This window comes from Phyllobates terribilis, unplaced genomic scaffold (genome assembly GCF_046119375.1).
Source record: "Phyllobates terribilis strain yellow unplaced genomic scaffold, ASM4611937v1 Scaffold_2__4_contigs__length_985480577, whole genome shotgun sequence".
NCBI lineage: Eukaryota > Metazoa > Chordata > Amphibia > Anura > Dendrobatidae > Phyllobates > Phyllobates terribilis.
The window spans coordinates 904,999,031-905,017,911 of record NW_027362762.1 but is presented as its reverse complement, the minus strand read 5'-3'; the positions used below and the strand labels follow the sequence as shown (position 1 = coordinate 905,017,911).

The 18,881-nt window shown below is 46.5% G+C and overlaps 1 protein-coding gene across 2 annotated transcripts in view; it reads right to left on the bottom strand.

Annotated features, from left to right (window-relative positions):
* Positions 1-18,881, bottom strand: part of LOC141236309 (multidrug resistance-associated protein 1-like) — a 62,964-nt gene that overhangs the window by 17,333 nt on the left and 26,750 nt on the right. For both annotated transcript variants that reach the window (XM_073668241.1, XM_073668242.1), the window contains exons 12-17: positions 17,067-17,193; positions 16,031-16,207; positions 14,449-14,616; positions 11,401-11,581; positions 5,421-5,496; positions 1,598-1,658 (exon numbers count right to left, since the gene is read on the bottom strand). In XM_073668241.1, coding sequence (XP_073524342.1) covers positions 1,598-1,658; positions 5,421-5,496; positions 11,401-11,581; positions 14,449-14,616; positions 16,031-16,207; positions 17,067-17,193 — 790 coding nt within the window. The remainder of the gene's footprint in view (positions 1-1,597; positions 1,659-5,420; positions 5,497-11,400; positions 11,582-14,448; positions 14,617-16,030; positions 16,208-17,066; positions 17,194-18,881) is intronic.

Below are 18,881 nucleotides of genomic sequence, written 5' to 3'. Positions count from 1 at the left end.
CTTCAGGATATTATTAATGCTGTGAGCAACAGACTGACAATGACAGGAATTGTTTCTGCAGATTGCTCAGTGGCAGCATGAGGGCTGTTGGGCACTTGGATCATTTCCTCTGCCGGTACGGTGCTGTGGTGGTGTTGGCCGCCATACGGAGTTCCACCTAACAGAGCAGGGAACCACTGAAGAGGTTGGCAGTGGGTTTTCACACTTTGATCAAAATGTTAACTAAGAATCTGGTGTTCATTTTTCAAAACTGTTGACTAGTTGTGGAAGATTGATGTATATTATTTGGAAGTGCAGTCTAGGTGCCCTTTTTTCATCATGTGAATGATTTTTTAGTGTTTTCCCTGACATTTAGATCAAATGAACATAGCGGTGCCAAAAGGGGGTTTAAATGGGTTGTCCGGCCCTATGACACTGACAGCTCAGTGGCAGCGCCGGGTGTAGATGTTTTCGACAATGTCCACTATACTGTGAAAAGGGTGGAAAATAGCTGATCAGTGGGGGTGTCAGACCCCATTAATCCTAAAGATTCAGGTCAGAAAACTCCTTTAAAAGGGATTTCATAAATCACCCATCAGCAATTTTTAAAAAAAAACAAAACTAAACTAACTGTGGTTAACTCACCCACCCAGAGGCCGGTGCTGAATTTCTACATCTCTGATGGTACTTCACCAGCCCTGCAGACAATCAGTGAGCTTAGCAGCTCTGGAATAAGCCCCTAAGAGTTGCCAAGCTCAGTAATGGGCAGCAGCGTGTTGATATCATGTCAGTGCTGCAGACAATAAAAGACACCGGGAGCAGCGTCAGAGACCCAGCACTGGACCCGAAGACCGTGAATAAAGCACATTTTGTTTTTATTTAAACAAATTGCAGCCGGGGAACAAGAGTTTTCCAAAACCGGGAACCTCTTTAAAGAGTAACAGTCGTATTAATTTTTATCACATAAATGAATAGTACACATGAAAATAAAAAACTCTGTAATATAACTTATCAGAGAAATCTGCCTCCTTCTCCGCCAGGACAGATCAGTTATTCTCAAAATTCTCAATTCACTGATAAAATCTGTATTCAGTGAAGATAGACTGTTACATTACTGAGATAGGAGATGACAGTTGGTGCTGAGAAGATTCTATGTAGACGAGAAAGAGGAGGAGTTCTGCCTCTAGCTCCTCCTGACTCTGCCTCTTCCCTCTGTACAGAATCTTACTGTCTTCTCCTATCTCAGTAGTGTAACAATCTGTCTTCAATGAAGTCAGATTTTATGAATTGAGAATTTTGAGAATGAAGGATCAGTCCTAGCAGAGAAAAAAGTGAATTTCTCCGATAAGAAATATTACACAGTTGCTTATTTTCATGCGTACTAATGATTTATGAAATCAATAAAATGACGGTTACGCTTTAAAAAAAAAGATTAAAGTGACAATTACTCTTTGAGCTCAATGAAGTGTTTTCATTCTACATATCAGTGGTGATCTGAGGTCACAGACTTCCCCAATAAGATCTTCTCGGCGCATTTACGATGTTTTCTTTGACTGGATTTCAATACAAGAACCTTCATTTAGTTTGCCTTGAATTGGCGCAATTCTAGCACACTTACATTTCCCGTAGCCACCTTCTCTTTATTAATCCTGGGAGTGCTTAACGTGGCAAACAGTTTCCTGGAAAATATATGAACCAGAAATATCAGATGTAACAACAGCTATTGAAAAATTATTGCAAATTTGTCTTAAAATTTTTTTTTTTTTTAGGAGAGACTAAAATCAGCTGGAAAATATATATAACGTTCTCCTATAATTTTATTAGGTCACAGCTTCTGTATTTCAGGTCACTTGCTGACACAAGACAGTGCGTGAAGGGAACTGGTTCACTTACTTATTTCAATAGCTAAGCCAGCCCCTTTCTCTGCTATCTGGCTGAAACTTTTAATAGGGAACATTTCCTCATTGGCTGGGAAAGAAAAAATTAGTTTTTTTGTAATATATAGAAAGACAGCACAAATAATTAGGTGTATTGCATTTAAAAACCACATTAGACCGATCTGGAAGCATAAAAATTTCATTATTCAGAAGTTTAATGTGTGGTCTCAACCTGCTAGGACGCAAAAGCGAAACGCGCGTTGGGGCTGCAACGGCGACATCCCACATGGGCTAATTATGGATATGAGTTTATGTTTTGAAGTCTGTAGTTTGATATACATAGCCTTACCTTGGATCTGTTACTACTACTTGGAGCAACTTTGCATATTGCAGACATAGCATTCGCTGTGAGTTAATACTTAGAGCACTAGCACTTTATCTACAGTTTATGAGGACATCTGCTCTGCCCTTCCCAGACTATTATATGTTGTGATTGTCAGTTTTTAACACCTGATTTGTATCTCTGATCATGTCTAACTATGGTTCATATGTATGTTTTGACTACATATTTCTGCTATCTCACTAAAGATTGTTATATTGTTTATGGACAATTTGCTCCAATATTTTGGTGTTGGATCCAGCATGTTTCTGGAGGCTAGCGCTCTTCTGAAAGTGACACCAGGGTTTCTAGAAAGATAATTGCCCAAAATAGGGTGATTGACAAGTATGTGCCCGGCATCTTACAGAACATTGCGGATTGCAGGATTTGCAGAACAGTAAGTTGTAATGAAGTTCGATTCAAAATTGGTGGGATTAGTCGGGTTCCGTTGTTTTCTGGAATTATTAGTAAGAAGTGACTGTTTTGTATTTTTAATGCCGTTCTAGACTCTGCTGATTAATTTATTGGGGATGTGATGAAATGCCAGCCGATGGGTGCAGCTCTCTGGCGCCCCCTTACCTCTCAGGTGAGTCAAGGTACTGCACCTAGAGTAAGTAGTGCCAGGAAACTGCTACCAGCGGGGGAAAACACGGTGGTGTGTCGTCCCTTACACATAAGCAATCCGTGACGCCACGATACAGGCACAACTCTCTGGCGCCCCCTTGCCTCTCAGGTCAGTCAAGGCACTGCACCTAGAGTGAATGGTCGACGGAGAGGCCGTCCTGTAGCCCTCTGGGTATTTGAGGCCCTCTGCAGTGAGGGCGGTATATATATTTCCCGGACTGCGCCAGTAATATATATCCACACCGCCAGCCTTCCTCAAATCCCCCAGATGGTATGCTGCCACCAGTTCTCGTTTGATACAAGCCCGGTCCGTTAATAGACTTGTATCGGGTCAGGAACCAACCCAGTAGCGTTTCAGCCAAGCGTTTCCGGACCAATGGATTCGTATATGCAGAGTAAAGGGTACAGCCCACGATTAATTTATGATTTAATCGATTATAAGAATACACTAGATTACAAGGCTATACAATGGTATTTGGCCAGAATAAGGGATATAACAATTAGAAATACCAAACACGGGAATAACAACGATAAATCAGTTACCGTTCTTGTGGTGCAAGGGAGGATTTGCTATCCCACAGGTCCAAGCTTAGTTGCAGTCGTCCAGGCCTCAGTAGCACATGGCAAAGGTGCTCCTCCCACTCAGAGACCTGGACCCGACGTTAGGAGTTGTTCACATCATCTCCTGGGTCCAAACTGAGGGGGTTTCTGGCTGTCGGCTATACTAAAGTCCTGTCACGCCCACTCTTGGTGATGTCAGTTTACTAAGCCCCACCCCCCCTACCAATGCCAGTTTTGGCTCCATTTGGGAAAAGTACCCATAACTTTCCCTGGGGTGATCTCATCGTATCACCAGAGGTGTCGTCGTGATCCTACTCTTCTGGGGAAGCCATTGACTCTAAACATGCCTCCGCTGGGACCTTGTATATGGTTCTTCTAAATATCTAGCTTTCCAGGCCACTCATGGATTTATAAGTCCCATGATTGTGTCCGCGGGCACCTTCCCCACATGATACATTTTATTCGGGTTCCCTAACTTGTATTGTGCAGTTATGAATTGATAGTGTATCTGTAGCCCTTAGGGGCCATTTTCCACAAAGAAAGCACATGGTTCCTTGGGACAATGGAGAGGTTTGCAGGCTTGCACAAATGGTTTGCTCCTGGTTTCAAGTGACATCAAGGTGTTAATTACCCCCCTGGGGCCTAGCTGACTCTGTCCTGTTTGGACACAACAGAGCTGGCCCATCTATTTACCATATAAAACAAGTTCCTGAGACTGATCTCCAGAGGTGGGGGCGAATTGCTCTGGTTACCAGGGGCTGGAGAATTGTGACATGGTAGGAGCTGTGTGAGGGATTTTTAGAAATGACAATAGGGAATATCTTCAGGAATGACGTATCATACCTAAGATGGCGGCTAACTTTCATGACAGGGGGTAACTACGTTCAGAGAATCTCCTCCGTAGGACGTCTGCCTGTATTTTGAAGTCGGAATCGTGAGTGCAGGGCACAGGAAGTAATATAAAGTATAAAGTTATTGGGAAGGAAACTATTTTACTCTATTTTGACACCTTTACTTTCATTAATCTACTTTTTTTCACATGGTCAAATTTATAGATTATGAGAGGGAAATAGCAGAAACGTCTCATCATCTAAGACCTATGAATGATAGCCGTAAATAAGTGAGAAACCTGCCCACAATATTACTCACTCTGCAAAAGTCTATTGTAGAAATCTGTAAAGAAGACAGGTGCTGCTGATCATTTCTTCCATTTTCAGCTGCAGAATGTTGGAGGAGATAGGACTCAGTCAGGGAGGTGGAGTCTAAAAATATAATTTATCCTATTGCAGACAAAAGTGGGAGGCTCCTGCTGCAGCTGGTTGTCTTACAGCCAGAGTTAGGACAGTGAGAATGAGCTAGTCTGTACAAGTAAATGTAGGGCTAGCGATTGAGTTTCATCTTTTGGGGAGAACAAATTGACGGGGAGGGGTTTATCAAGATGAATCAGAGTAAACAGGAGATCCCACTATTTTTTTTTTTAAGGTTGTACAATTTTCTTTGTGTTCCTGAAACAAATAATAATGCAGAAAATCTGTAGGAAACACAATGCTAATTTCTTCTTGATCTTTTCTATTTTCAGCAAACACATCACATGGAAGGAACGTTATCCAGGGATGATGCTTAACAGTATAAACTTCCTATTGCAAACAGAGCAGTGGGAAAGGCTCCCGCTGTAGTTAGTTGCCCAACAGCTAGACACAGGAATGTGAGAAAGGGGAGGGAGAACATGGCTGATCCAATGGGACACATTAGAATTTATTATATAATTACTTGGTTTTAATTAAAAAATAACATACAATATGATCAAAGATAAGATTAACCAAGAGAATGCTGGAAAACAGTTACACAAATAATTCTTTATATAATATGTAACTCCAGGCTTTTTGTTCTTTTTAATGTACAGTAACTCATTCCTTCCTCAAAAACCTATGTTAATATGTATAAATGAAAAAATAAAAAACACTGTATACATTGCATTCTGAATTAATAGACCACCATACCTTTCCTTTTTAACCATGGCATCTTCAGGAGGTTTCCTCAGACTTCTTACATTTCCTGCATTCTTCATTTTGCTGGCTAAAAATAATGTGTACATTAATAATAATGCACATAGCACATCCTACAAAGTAGTTTTAAAGGGGGCTTTTAGAGACTTTAATATTGATGACCTATCCTTAGTATAGACCATCAATGAAAGCATGTTCCCACAGATTTTATTTTTCTTTGCCTAAGCTCTAAGCACTCTTAAAGGGTATTTTCAAGTTGTCTCTTGAGCAGCTCAGAGCTGTGCAGTCTCCTTACTTCTTGGTTTCTGGGAGGGCAGTCTCTCCTCCTCGAGTGGTAGCAGAGTTGTAGAATTAATAGAACCATAAAGCTCAGCACAAGTTTTGCTAGAACACATTCAGCTATCAGTGACTTGTTGTGGAGTCTACATTAATATCACTATATTTACACAGAGATAACAGGGCAATTGAACAAGCACACAGCTCAGGAAAGTGAGAGCTGTAATTAGAAGAGCCGCTCTAAAAGCATCCAAGTAGCTGAGGTGGGGGCTGGTGATTTTGCAAGATTTATAATAGCAGCTTGTCAGGATCTGAGAAGGAATGGGAGGGATGTGAGCAGCTAACTGCTGTATAGAAATCAATGGCATAGAGGGAGGTGACTGGTATGTTAGGAGTTAACCCATCTTCTGAATGTAACAACTGCACCCAGTGGGCCAGGGTCTGGGCAGACACTTGTGGACAACCTCCATGCAAACCAGATGACATTATGAAAGATATAAGCTCTCATAGCAGGAGAATGAAAGCAGATAGACAAAAAGCAAGTCAAATGGAAACTTTTGTATTTTTATGCTGTCTATCTAATTGAAGCAATTTAATAAAGTGAGAATTGTTAAGATCTGCAACATGAACTAAGGAAAGATAGGGGAAGCTGTCCCTACAGTAAGACTAAGCTGAATCCCTACGATGCAACCAAGAGAATACCCGAACGTAGGGTCCAATTATCAACATGATATATATAGATGTATAAAAAACCTTTATTAAGAAATTGGTTACAGAAACATACCAAGCACAAGAGTGCCCAATATTCAGTTAGATCACAAAAAATCAAAAAATTAGTGCATCAATTGCGAAATCTAGACAATAAATATATAAGAGGCCACCGACACAGAGTATTCTAACCCAGAGGTCCCCAACCGCCGGTCCGCGGACCAGGACCGGGCCGTTGGGGTTTTTCAGCCGGTCCGCGGGGAGAGGGGGCCCCTCCAGCCTCCAGCAGGGCCGCCATCAGGGCATGACTGCCCTGACTCCAGTATGGGGCCCGGCCGGTAGGAGCCCCCCTCTTGTGCGTCTCTCTCCTCATGGGGCCCCCGGCCGCATGCTAAGCGCCGGGTCCGGGACATCTTAGCGTTGCGCTGCTGCGGCAGCACCTTCATGATTCCCCTGACTTCCGGTCATGTGACGGCGCCGTCACATGGCCGGAAGTCAGGAGAACCTGGTGTCAGCGATTTGGACGAGCGCCAGGATTCTGCAGGGATCGCATGGGGGTAAGTATAACAAGTTTTATTTTTTTTTAAATACAATTAACTAGGAGTGGGGGGAATGGGAGATGCACATGGGGGGAGGGGAGAGATGAGAGATGCACATGGGGGAGGGGAGAGATGAGAGATCCACATGGGGGGGAGGGGAGAGATGAGAGATGCACATGGGGAAGGGGAGAGATGAGAGATCCACATGGGGGGGAGGGGAGAGATGAGAGATGCACATGGGAGGGAGGGGAGAGATGAGAGATGCACATGGGGGGAGGGGAGAGATGAGAGATGCACATGGGAGGGAGGGGAGAGATGAGAGATGCACGGGGGGGTGAGAGATGCACGGGGGGGTGAGAGATGCACGGGGGGGGTGAGAGATGCACGGGGGGGTGAGAGATGCACGGGGGGGATGAGAGCTGCACGGGGGGTGGATGAGAGATGCACGGGGGGGGGATGAGAGATGCACGGGGGGGGGATGAGAGATGCACGGGGGGGTGAGAGATGCACGGGGGGGTGAGAGATGCACGGGGGTGATGAGAGATGCACGGAGGGGATGAGAGATGCACGGAGGGGATGAGAGATGCACGGAGGGGATGAGAGATGCACGGAGGGGATGAGAGATGCACGGGGGGTGGATGAGAGATGCACGGAGGGGGATGAGAGATGCACGGAGGGGGATGAGAGATGCACGGGGGTGAGCTGCACATGGGGGGGTGAGAGATGCACATGGGGGGGTTATGTTTACATAACTTTGTTGCCTTATGAAGGGCGGGGGGGCCCCCAAAAATTTCTTGCACAGGGGCCCACTACAGTCTGTGTCCGCCCCTGGGATGAAGTAAATGCAGCTGAACAGCAGCTGTCAGGACAGCTGCCCTGTCCTGCTGCAGGGCGTGATGGGGCCTCAGTGATGCGGCTCCTGGCACAGCACATTATGTGGGGCTCCTGGCATAGCTCCTGGCGGGGACCTGGTCTACACTATATGATAAGTATGCACTAAACTCCAAATCCCTCCATTACCCCGCCCCCATATGACCAAAGCCCCGCCCACCCCACCCCCTCCTTGCTGGGCCATGGAAAAATGATCTTGCTTCAAGCCGGTCCCTGGTGCAAAAAAGGTTGGGGACCACTGTTCTAACCTATATTGACACCATAAATGGAAAGGCCAACTACCATTAACAGATGCACACTGAATGGTGTGTGAAAGCCACTGGTCACACTAAGCAGTCTATTGTGGTGCTATATAATGATAATAAACACTAATAAAATTGTGCCAAAAGGTGCATAGACCAAACAGACGATGGATGGAATTAAAGAAAATAAGAAACATCTGTTATGGGGCCCCCTCATGAGAGGGAAGGAAAAGCATCATGTTTGTTTGTAAAGATTCTTAACAAGAATAAGGTTAGAAGGACTGGTGTACCTGGTGAGCGTGTGTTCCGCTTTCAGTTCAAGGACCGCTCACCAGGTACACCAGTCCTTCTAACCTTATTCTTGTTAAGAATCTTTACAAACAAACATGATGCTTTTCCTTCCCTCTCATGAGGGGGCCCCATAACAGATGTTTCTTATTTTCTTTAATTCCATCCATCGTCTGTTTGGTCTATGCACCTTTTGGCACAATTTTATTATCATTATATAGCACCACAATAGACTGCTTAGTGTGACCAGTGGCTTTCACACACCATTCAGTGTGCATCTGTTAATGGTAGTTGGCCTTTCCATTTATGGTGTCAATATAGGTTAGAATACTCTGTGTCGGTGGCCTCTTATATATTTATTGTCTAGATTTCGCAATTGATGCACTAATTTTTTGATTTTTTGTGATCTAACTGAATATTGGGCACTCTTGTGCTTGGTATGTTTCTGTAACCAATTTCTTAATAAAGGTTTTTTATACATCTATATACAGTACAGACTAAAAGTTTGGACACACCTCATTTAAAGATTTTTCTGTATTTTCAGGACTATGAAAATTGTACATTCACACTGAAGGCATCAAAACTATGAATTAACACATGTGGAATTATATACTTAACAAACAAGTGTGAAACAACTGAAAATATGTCTTATGTTCTAGGTTCTTCAAAGCAGTCACCTTTTGCTTTGATGACTGCTTTGCACACTCTTGGCATTCTCTTGATGAGCTTCAAGAGGTAGTCTCCAGAAATGGTCTTCCAACAATCTTGAAGGAGTTCCCAGAGATGCTTAGCACTTGTTGGCTCTTTTGCCTTCACTCTGCGGTCCAGCTCACCCCAAACCATCTGTATTGGGTTCAGGTCTGGTGACTGTGGAGGCCAGGTCATCTGGCGTAGCACCCCATCACTCTCCCTCTTGGTCAAATAGCCCTTACACAGCCTGGAGGTGTGTTTGGGGTCATTGTCCTGTTGAAAAATAAATGATGATTCAACTAAACGCAAACCGGATGGAATAGCATGCCGCTGCAAGATGCTGTGGTAGCCATGCTGGTTCAGTATGCCTTCAATTTTGAATAAATCCCCAACAGTGTCACCAGCAAAGCACCCCCACACCATCACACCTCCTCCTCCATGCTTCACGGTGGGAGCCAGGCATGTAGAGTCCATCCGTTCACCTTTTCTGCGTCGCACAAAGACAGGGTGGTTGGAACCAAAGATCTCAAATTTGGACTCAGCAGACCAAAGCACAGATTTCCACTGGTCTAATGTCCATTCCATGTGTTCTTTAGCCCAAACAAGTCTCTTCGGCTTGTTGCCTGTCCTTAGCAGTGGTATCCTAGCAGCAATTTTACCATGAAGGCCTGCTGCACAAAGTCTCCTCTTAACAGTTGTTGTAGAGATGTCTGCTGCTAGAACTCTGTGTGGCATTGACCTGGTCTCTAATCTGAGCTGCTGTTAACTTGCGATTTCTGAGGCTGGTGACTCGGATAAACTTATCCTCAGAAGCAGAGGTGACTCTTGGTCTTCCTTTCCTGGGGCGGTCCTCATGTGAGCCAGTTTCTTTGTAGCGCTTGATGGTTTTTGCAACTGCACTTGGGGACACATTCAAAGTTTGCCCAATTTTTCGCACTGACTGACCTTCATTTCTTAAAGTAATGATGGTCCCTCGTTTTTCTTTACTTAGCTGCTTTTTTCTTGCCATAATACAAATTCTAACAGTCTATTCAGTAGGACTATCAGCTGTGTATCCACCTGACCTCTGCACAACACAACTGATGGTCCCAACCCCATTTATAAGGCAAGAAATCCCACTTATTAAACCTGACAGGGCACACCTGTGAAGTGAAAACCATTTCCGGTGACTACCTCTTGAAGCTCATCAAGAGAATGCCAAGAGTGTGCAAAGCAGTCATCAAAGCAAAAGGTGGCTACTTTGAAGAACCTAGAATATAAGACATATTTTCAGTTGTTTCACACTTTTTTGTTAAGTATATAATTCCACATGTGTTAATTCATAGTTTTGATGCCTTCAGTGTGAATGTACAATTTTCATAGTCATGAAAATACAGAAAAATCTTTAAATGAGGTGTGTCCAAACTTTTGGTCTGTACTGTATATCATGTTGATAATTGGACCCTACGTTCGGTGATTCTCTTGGTTGCTGTGTGTTTTAACCGAATGGTCTGCCATTTATATTTGTCCATACAGCACACAATCTTGATATGATGGGTATTTTATACTGACCAACTGGTCTTTGATGAAAACCCCTAAATACATGTGGCTATATCCCTGGTGTCTTTTTGTGAATCCCTACGATGTAGCGGGCTGCCTGTTCCTAGCGAACAGACCCGCCTTAGTCCTTGGCTAGTCTGAACGAAGACCTATAGCATAAGGGGAGGGGTCCCTAAAAGAACTAAGGACTGGGACAAAAAATGGGACGCCTCCTGAACAGAGAAGTAGTTGCAGAACTCAAAAAGACAAACTGACAAAAAGGTACTAGAGGTCCCAGAAGGACCAAGCGAACTGACAGAGAAAGGCACAGAAGCACCAGGCTAGAGAAACAATCAAACACTGAAGTCCAGCACAGCCAGAAGGGCGGAGCTGGAATATAAAGACAAATGGTCACGTGACCGCAAAACACAAGATGGAAAAAACAAACAGGAGGGTTCTAACAAGAATAACCCTTTAAGGACACCAGTGACCAAACAATGTGACTGTGTACATGTTTTGTTCTGATGCACAAACTAGAGGAAACTACACTTCTATGTAGGAGGAGGTAAAAATAAATTTAGGGGAAAAAAAATAATAGAAATAAACAGAATAGGGATAAAATTCCTTCATAGAAACCAGAAAAAAATCCAATCTACAAAGGTTATAAAGGGTAAACAGAAAAGAAGAATTACATTACATTACATTACATTGTAGAAGGGTCTCATTATGAAACACTAATCTCAACCTTTTTTTGTGATACAATAGAAAATCTATTGTGAAATTTTAATGGGAGGCAGTGAAAAAAAAAAAGCAAATACTTACAGGTCATCTCCTCAAAATTTTCTTTCCGTGTTCCAGATGCCATAATCATATCGGCAAAGTCTTTTCGGGTAGAGACCAGCTCGGCGTATGTTCCCATCTGACCTATTCTGCCATCTTCCATCACCACAATAAGGTCCACCAGAGGGAGGACAGTCAGGCTGTGCGTCACCAGAATCCTGGTCTGTGGACAAAAAGGCAAGAATCAATGACCCTTTAAAGAATAACCTGTCGCCAGGTCAAAAGTGGACAGATTTTGCTCTTTCTATAATCCCGTTGCTCCCCTGAGTAAGCCATTTTTTTTTCAATTCGCCATACAGTTTAAGAGATAAAAGCCTTTTTACTGTCTTTACCAAAAGGGCGTGCCTCACAGGATCCTCGGAGGGGCGGGCGTGCCTCACAGGATCCTCGGGGGGGGGGGGCGGGCGTGCCTCACAGGATCCTCGGAGGGGCGGGCGTGCCTCACAGGATCCTCGGGGGGGGGGGGGCGGGCGTGCCTCACAGGATCCTCGGGGGGGGGGGGGGCGGGCGTGCCTCACAGGATCCTCGGGGGGGGGGGGGGACGGGCGTGCCTCACAGGATCCTCGGAGGGGCGGGCGTGCCTCACAGGATCCTCGGGGGGGGGGGGGGGGGGCGGGCGTGCCTCACAGGATCCTCGGGGGGGGCGTGCCTCACAGGATCCTCGGGGGGGGGGCGTGCCTCACAGGATCCTCGGGGGGGGGGGGCGGGCGTGCCTCACAGGATCCTCGGGGGGGGGGGGCGGGCGTGCCTCACAGGATCCTCGGGGGGGGGGCGGGCGTGCCTCACAGGATCCTCGGGGGGGGGGGGGGGCGGGCGTGCCTCACAGGATCCTCGGGGGGGGGGGGGGCGGGCGTGCCTCACAGGATCCTCGGGGGGGGGGCGGGCGTGCCTCACAGGATCCTCGGGGGGGGGGGCGGGCGTGCCTCACAGGATCCTCGGGGGGGGGGGGGGCGGGCCTCACAGGATCCTCGGGGGGGGCGTGCCTCACAGGATCCTCGGGGGGGGGGGCGTGCCTCACAGGATCCTCGGGGGGGGGGGGGGCGTGCCTCACAGGATCCTCGGGGGGGGGGGGGCGTGCCTCACAGGATCCTCGGGGGGGGGCGGGCGTGCCTCACAGGATCCTCGGGGGGGGGGGGCGGGCGTGCCTCACAGGATCCTCGGGGGGGGGGCGGGCGTGCCTCACAGGATCCTCGGGGGGGGGGGCTGGCGTGCCTCACAGGATCCTCGGGGGGGGGGGCTGGCGTGCCTCACAGGATCCTCAAGGGGGGGCGGGCGTGCCTCACAGGATCCTCAAGGGGGGGCGGGCGTGCCTCACAGGATCCTCAAGGGGGGGCGGGCGTGCCTCACAGGATCCTCAAGGGGGGGCGGGCGTGCCTCACAGGATCCTCAAGGGGGGGCGGGCGTGCCTCACAGGATCCTCAAGGGGGGGCGGGCGTGCCTCACAGGATCCTCAAGGGGGGGCGGGCGTGCCTCACAGGATCCTCGGGGGGGGGGGGGGCGGGCGTGCCTCACAGGATCCTCGGGGGGGGGGGGGACGGGCGTGCCTCACAGGATCCTCGGAGGGGCGGGCGTGCCTCACAGGATCCTCGGGGGGGGGGGGGGGCGGGCGTGCCTCACAGGATCCTCGGGGGGGGGGGGGGCGTGCCTCACAGGATCCTCGGGGGGGGGGCGTGCCTCACAGGATCCTCGGGGGGGGGGGCGGGCGTGCCTCACAGGATCCTCGGGGGGGGGGCGGGCGTGCCTCACAGGATCCTCGGGGGGGGGGGGGGGGGCGGGCGTGCCTCACAGGATCCTCGAGGGGGGGGGCGGGCGTGCCTCACAGGATCCTCGGGGGGGGGGGGGCGGGCGTGCCTCACAGGATCCTCGGGGGGGGGGGCGGGCGTGCCTCACAGGATCCTCGGGGGGGGGCGGGCGTGCCTCACAGGATCCTCGGGGGGGGGGGGGGGCGGGCGTGCCTCACAGGATCCTCGGGGGGGGCGTGCCTCACAGGATCCTCGGGGGGGGGGGCGTGCCTCACAGGATCCTCGGGGGGGGGGGGGGCGTGCCTCACAGGATCCTCGGGGGGGGGGGGGGCGTGCCTCACAGGATCCTCGGGGGGGGGGGCGGGCGTGCCTCACAGGATCCTCGGGGGGGGGGCGGGCGTGCCTCACAGGATCCTCGGGGGGGGGCGGGCGTGCCTCACAGGATCCTCGGGGGGGGGGGCTGGCGTGCCTCACAGGATCAAGGGGGGGCGGGCGTGCCTCACAGGATCCTCAAGGGGGGGCGGGCGTGCCTCACAGGATCCTCAAGGGGGGGCGGGCGTGCCTCACAGGATCCTCAAGGGGGGGCGGGCGTGCCTCACAGGATCCTCGGGGGGGGGGGGGCATGCCTCACAGGATCCTTGGGGGGGAGGGAGGCATGCCTCACAGGATCCTCGGGGGGGGGGGGGGGGAGGCGTGCCTCACAGGATCCTCGTGGGGGGGCGGGCGTGCCTCACGGGATCCTCGTGGGGGGGGGCCTCACAGGTTCCCCGGGAGGTGGGGGGGGAGGGCGTGCCTCACAGGATCCCTGGGGGGGGGGGGGCATGCCTCACAGGATCCTCGGGGTACATGTCTTTAGGCTGCTCTGCATAATTACAGTGAGTGACTCCCTCACTGTACAACCACTAAATAAAAAGTCCTATCTCTCTGGAACTAAAGAAATAGTAAAAACTAAATACTCAGGGGAGCAGCAAGAATAAAATAAGTGTAAAAGCGGGCCACTGTTCACCTCCTTAAATCAAGCATTTTATCAATTCACCATTGTGCAAGTTTTTTTGTAAAAGTAATGAAAAATGTAATAAACGTGAATGAGCTACAGCGCCACCTAAAGGTTAACATCAAAAGCAACCTTGGGAACAAAAATACAGAATTACAAAATATACAAACACTTGTTTTGTTGGTAGTGGGACACCCTTGACCTGTATTGGTGGCCATAGAATGAACTATTTCATATGTAATATTTACAATAGTGTGCAGTGATCCATGAATCGCATGTTGCATACATTTATACCTTATTTTTCAAAAGTCCATTATATCCAATGACTTTGTCAAATAAATGCTTTCCCACATGTACATCGACGGCAGATAAAGGGTCATCCAGCAGGTAGAGGTCTGCGTTGTTATATACGGCCCGCGCCAGGCTGACCCGCTGCTTCTGGCCTCCGCTTAGGTTGACACCCTGTATACAGAAAGATACACACAGATAGGACAATGGCACTTTAATATTGACGACCTATAACTAAAAAAACAAGTTATCCCCTATCCTGGGATCTGTGAGGGTCAATGTCTGAATGTTAGATAAACTGCAGAACTCGGCAGCCGCCACTAAATTTACAAAGTCGCAGAGTTCTGCTCCATAAACTTCATACATCCAGCAGCCGCCAGAGCATATATCAGTAGATTGTGGGGGTGCCAAGTGTCAGACCCCCACTGATCCTATATTGACAAGATAGATCATCGATAGATCATCGATAGATCATCGATAGATCATCGATAGATCATCGATAGATCATCGATAGATCATCGATAGATCATCGATAGATCATCGATAGATCATCGATAGATCATCGATAGCCTACTCATAGAATTATGTTAGTTCTGGTCAACTCCTTAAAAACTATGGAACACTCCTTTACAGAGAGCATTTTTTGGAGGGATTGCTTTTTGATTTGTGGGAGACATAAAATGATTATGTACCCAATCATTACCTTCAGATATATCCTTGTTCAAGAACACTATCTTTTATATTCATTTCACTTTTAGTTCCAAAATTCTGTGTCCTTCGTTTTACCTTTCCAATTGGGAGCTTTGCTGCACAGATGGGGACAATACGAGCAGAGTCATCTCAATATCTTAAAAAGCTCGGTCAAGTGAATGACAGCTCCACTTTACTGCTGGAAGCCTGAAAAGGGTAGGATAGTAGTATCCTGCCTAATAAAGCTGCACGCACACTGGGTTCTGTCACTCCCTTGTCTTTTGGAGATTGGTCTGTAGTCCATCATGGAGACTAATAACACAGCCCACCCCAAAATATTTTCGTGGCATCCTGGCTTTTAGAAATATTCCTGGGGTTCTTTTGAGCACTGATTCAGAACATTGCTCTGGATAGACCGCATCAGCTTTAGTTTCTTAGATATGGTTGAATTTATAACATTTCAGTTTGCTCTGTAAAGTGAGGAAACTAATAGTGGCTGCAAAGCGGAATTTAATGTGTTTTTTTTTAATTTTTTTTATTTTGCCTCCCTGTTGCAGAGATATTAACAATCAAAGTATTTGGCACCTAATGAGTTAACTTTTTTTCTAAGTCCAAGTGGTTGTTATCAGACAGTTTTCACTGGGGGTGTGTACTTCTTCTCCCTGTATGATGCTTACCAATCATAAGCAAGCAGCAACACTCAGAAAAAGACAAGAGCACGCCCTCACCTTAGCTTAGAGCAGTTAGATGTCATGACGGACAAACATGAAATTGCCATAATATTTAAAAAAATGGAAAACCCCATTATCTTCAATGAATGAATGCACATAGATAGATATATACATTACCAAAAAAATCTATTAATCACATAGCATTAAGATAAAGATGTCTCTCTCACCCTCTCGCCAATCTCAGTTTGGTCTCCGTGTGGCAAGAGATCAAGGTCCGGCAGAAGAGCGCATGCTTCTAGAACACTCTCATAAAATGGCTTATTCATGTTCTGACCAAAGAGGATGTTCTCCTGAAATAAGGAGTTCTGGATCCACGCTTGTTGTGACACGTAGGCTACCGAGCCCTAAGTGTAAGAAAGCAGCACATTATAATTACTAGGGTGCTTTAAGACATCATAGACATATTTGATACAGATGCTCTAGCAGCAGTTCATCTTGCTGCGTACTGATGAGGGGCAAAAACCCTGAAACACGTGCAATAAGTGGTTCTAGTTTTGATTTATATCTCAAGTCATTTGACAAGGTTCTTTAAAAGGAATCTGTAATGAGGTAATTGCCAACCCATACGAGAGCAGCATGATGTAGCGGCAGAGACCCTGATTCCAGTGATGTGTCACCTAATGCAGTTTGAAAAAAAAACTGTTTTATTTGCTGTAGATCTACCATTTCTCTGAATACCGATCTCTGTATAGCCTCGCCCACACCACAGTGTACACAGAAAGCTCCCACTCAGTGGTGGGGACGCGGTTATACAGAACTCATGAATAGGAGTCTGCCTTTACTAACATGACACAATGGTTGGTGGTGCAGAGCTCACTGATACCAGCGCGGTCCTGTAAATGGGAGGCCATCAGCGTAACAAGTTATTACATTTTTTCTCCCCTAAATATTCTACCACCGATGAATAATATTATTGAAAAGTGGAAGGAACCACAGTAACAAAGTGGAGACCATGTAACGTTACAGAGCAAGGTCACCGAGTGCTGAGGAGCAAAGGGCAGAAAAGCCACCAACGCTCTGCTGACTCCATCACTGCAGAGACATAACTTCCTCTAGTATTAACATTAGCACAAACACTGCACCCCCGCCTGAGCAGCTGCATGCAGCCTTACATCACAAAGCACAATACTGAGCGTTGGATAGAGTGGTGTAAAGCCGACACCACTGAACTCTGGGGGAAACGCAACATAACTGCAGACTTACTTGTCTCTGTACAGATCCTTCTAGTTTATTCATCTCCCCAAGGATTGCAGATAAGAAGGACGATTTTCCGGACCCAACTTGGCCAACAACAGCGACCAAGGCGCCTTCAGGAATCTTAATATGAAGACTGAATAAAAAAAATACATTATGTTTCTGTTCTTGAGGATTATTGTCTGATGCCTCCTCTGACTTCCACATTGGAGGTGAGAGGCGATGATATTGTGTCAACAGATGGCTGCCAGGATGTGTGCAGGCACCAGACACTGACCGCTGTGTAATGAAGAGTTACAGAACTTTCTAATATATTCTGTGTCTTCTGCCATTTAAAACGGAACCTTTACGGTTTATTTCCAGCGGATAGAAGTCCCTCCTGCTTATGGGATCATCATACAAGTGTTTGTTCTGTAAATATATTCGATTTGTAATAATCCAAAGAAGAATTAACAAAATTCTGTAGCTTCAGAGCTAAAATCTCACAGAGCTCCTAATTCAACATCTGCCCTTTCCTGAGCTTGATGATTTTCATTCTTGAAAGTGTTTTTGATTCTAGTTCCTTACAGATATCCACGGTAGATTTTCGACACCTTCTGTATGGCGCAGGCTCAGGAGCAGAGCCCGCATATAAAGCGTGGTGTGAACATTTTTAGCCCGTTTGGCACATTTCAAGTATCAAAATAACGGAATTAATGTTTGGTCAGGTCACCTCTTCTCCAAAAAAAAAAGGAATATAAAAAAGATGAAAAAGTCGTATCGACCCCAAAATGGTAACAATAACATTTACAACTTGTGCCACAAAAATAAATAAATAAAATAAAAAACATTACGCTCAGGATGGGACGACTAAAGCTATTTTTAAGTCATAAGATTAAAAAAAAAACAAAAAAAAAAAACAGCTATGTAAATTTTAATAACGACATAACTACTGACCCGTAGAAGAAAGATGCCAGGTCATTGCAAATTGAATTGTTAAAACAAAAAGCATTTTTATTTCCATTCCACCCAACTTGGAATTTCCTTTTCAATTTTTTAGCACATTATGTAAAAGTGAATGGTGTCTCAAAACTAACTTTTTCTTTTTTTTTGTGGGACAAGCCATATGCCGATGGTCAAATAAAATGCTGATGGTTCCTGGAAAGTAAGGAGGAAAAAAAAAAAGTCTGTCTGCTAGAGGCTAAATACCTCGGATCTGATGAAGAAACTCACTCTACCGCTATATTACAAGTGTTCAGCGGAGCTGAATAACAGCCAGCAGAATTGTGAATACAGCTCTGGACTATCGTATACATAGAAAAATAAAACAGGTGAAATAAGATTATTTATAAGTGTTGAATTCAACATGCAAAAAGTGTTCTTAAAAGGATATGGACACAACTGTAGTTTGTACATAACTGAATGGGGTTTTCGGGGTTATTTTATTTTTATTTTAATAGGCATCCTCTTAGTACAATTAAAAAACGAGCTATACTTACCCCCCTGACACTTTAGCCCCCCCTATCTGTCACAACCCCCAGCCTTTGCTGACAAGGCTACTGTGGTGATGTCACGGCTTCAGCATGTGACCGCTGCAATCAATCACTGTGCCCAAAGGTCATGTGCAATAACAATTAGTCCAGCACATTCTAATTTTGTGTTTATATTGGGAAAACCTGGTGACAGGTTCCCTTAAACTAAAGCCATCGCTTTTAAAGGGAATCTGTCAGCAGGTTTTTGCAATGCAATCTGAGTATAGCATGATGTAGGGGGTTAAAACATAGAATTCGATGATGTGTCACTTAGGCTGTGTGGGATTGTTTACTTACAGTGAAGGGTTTATCA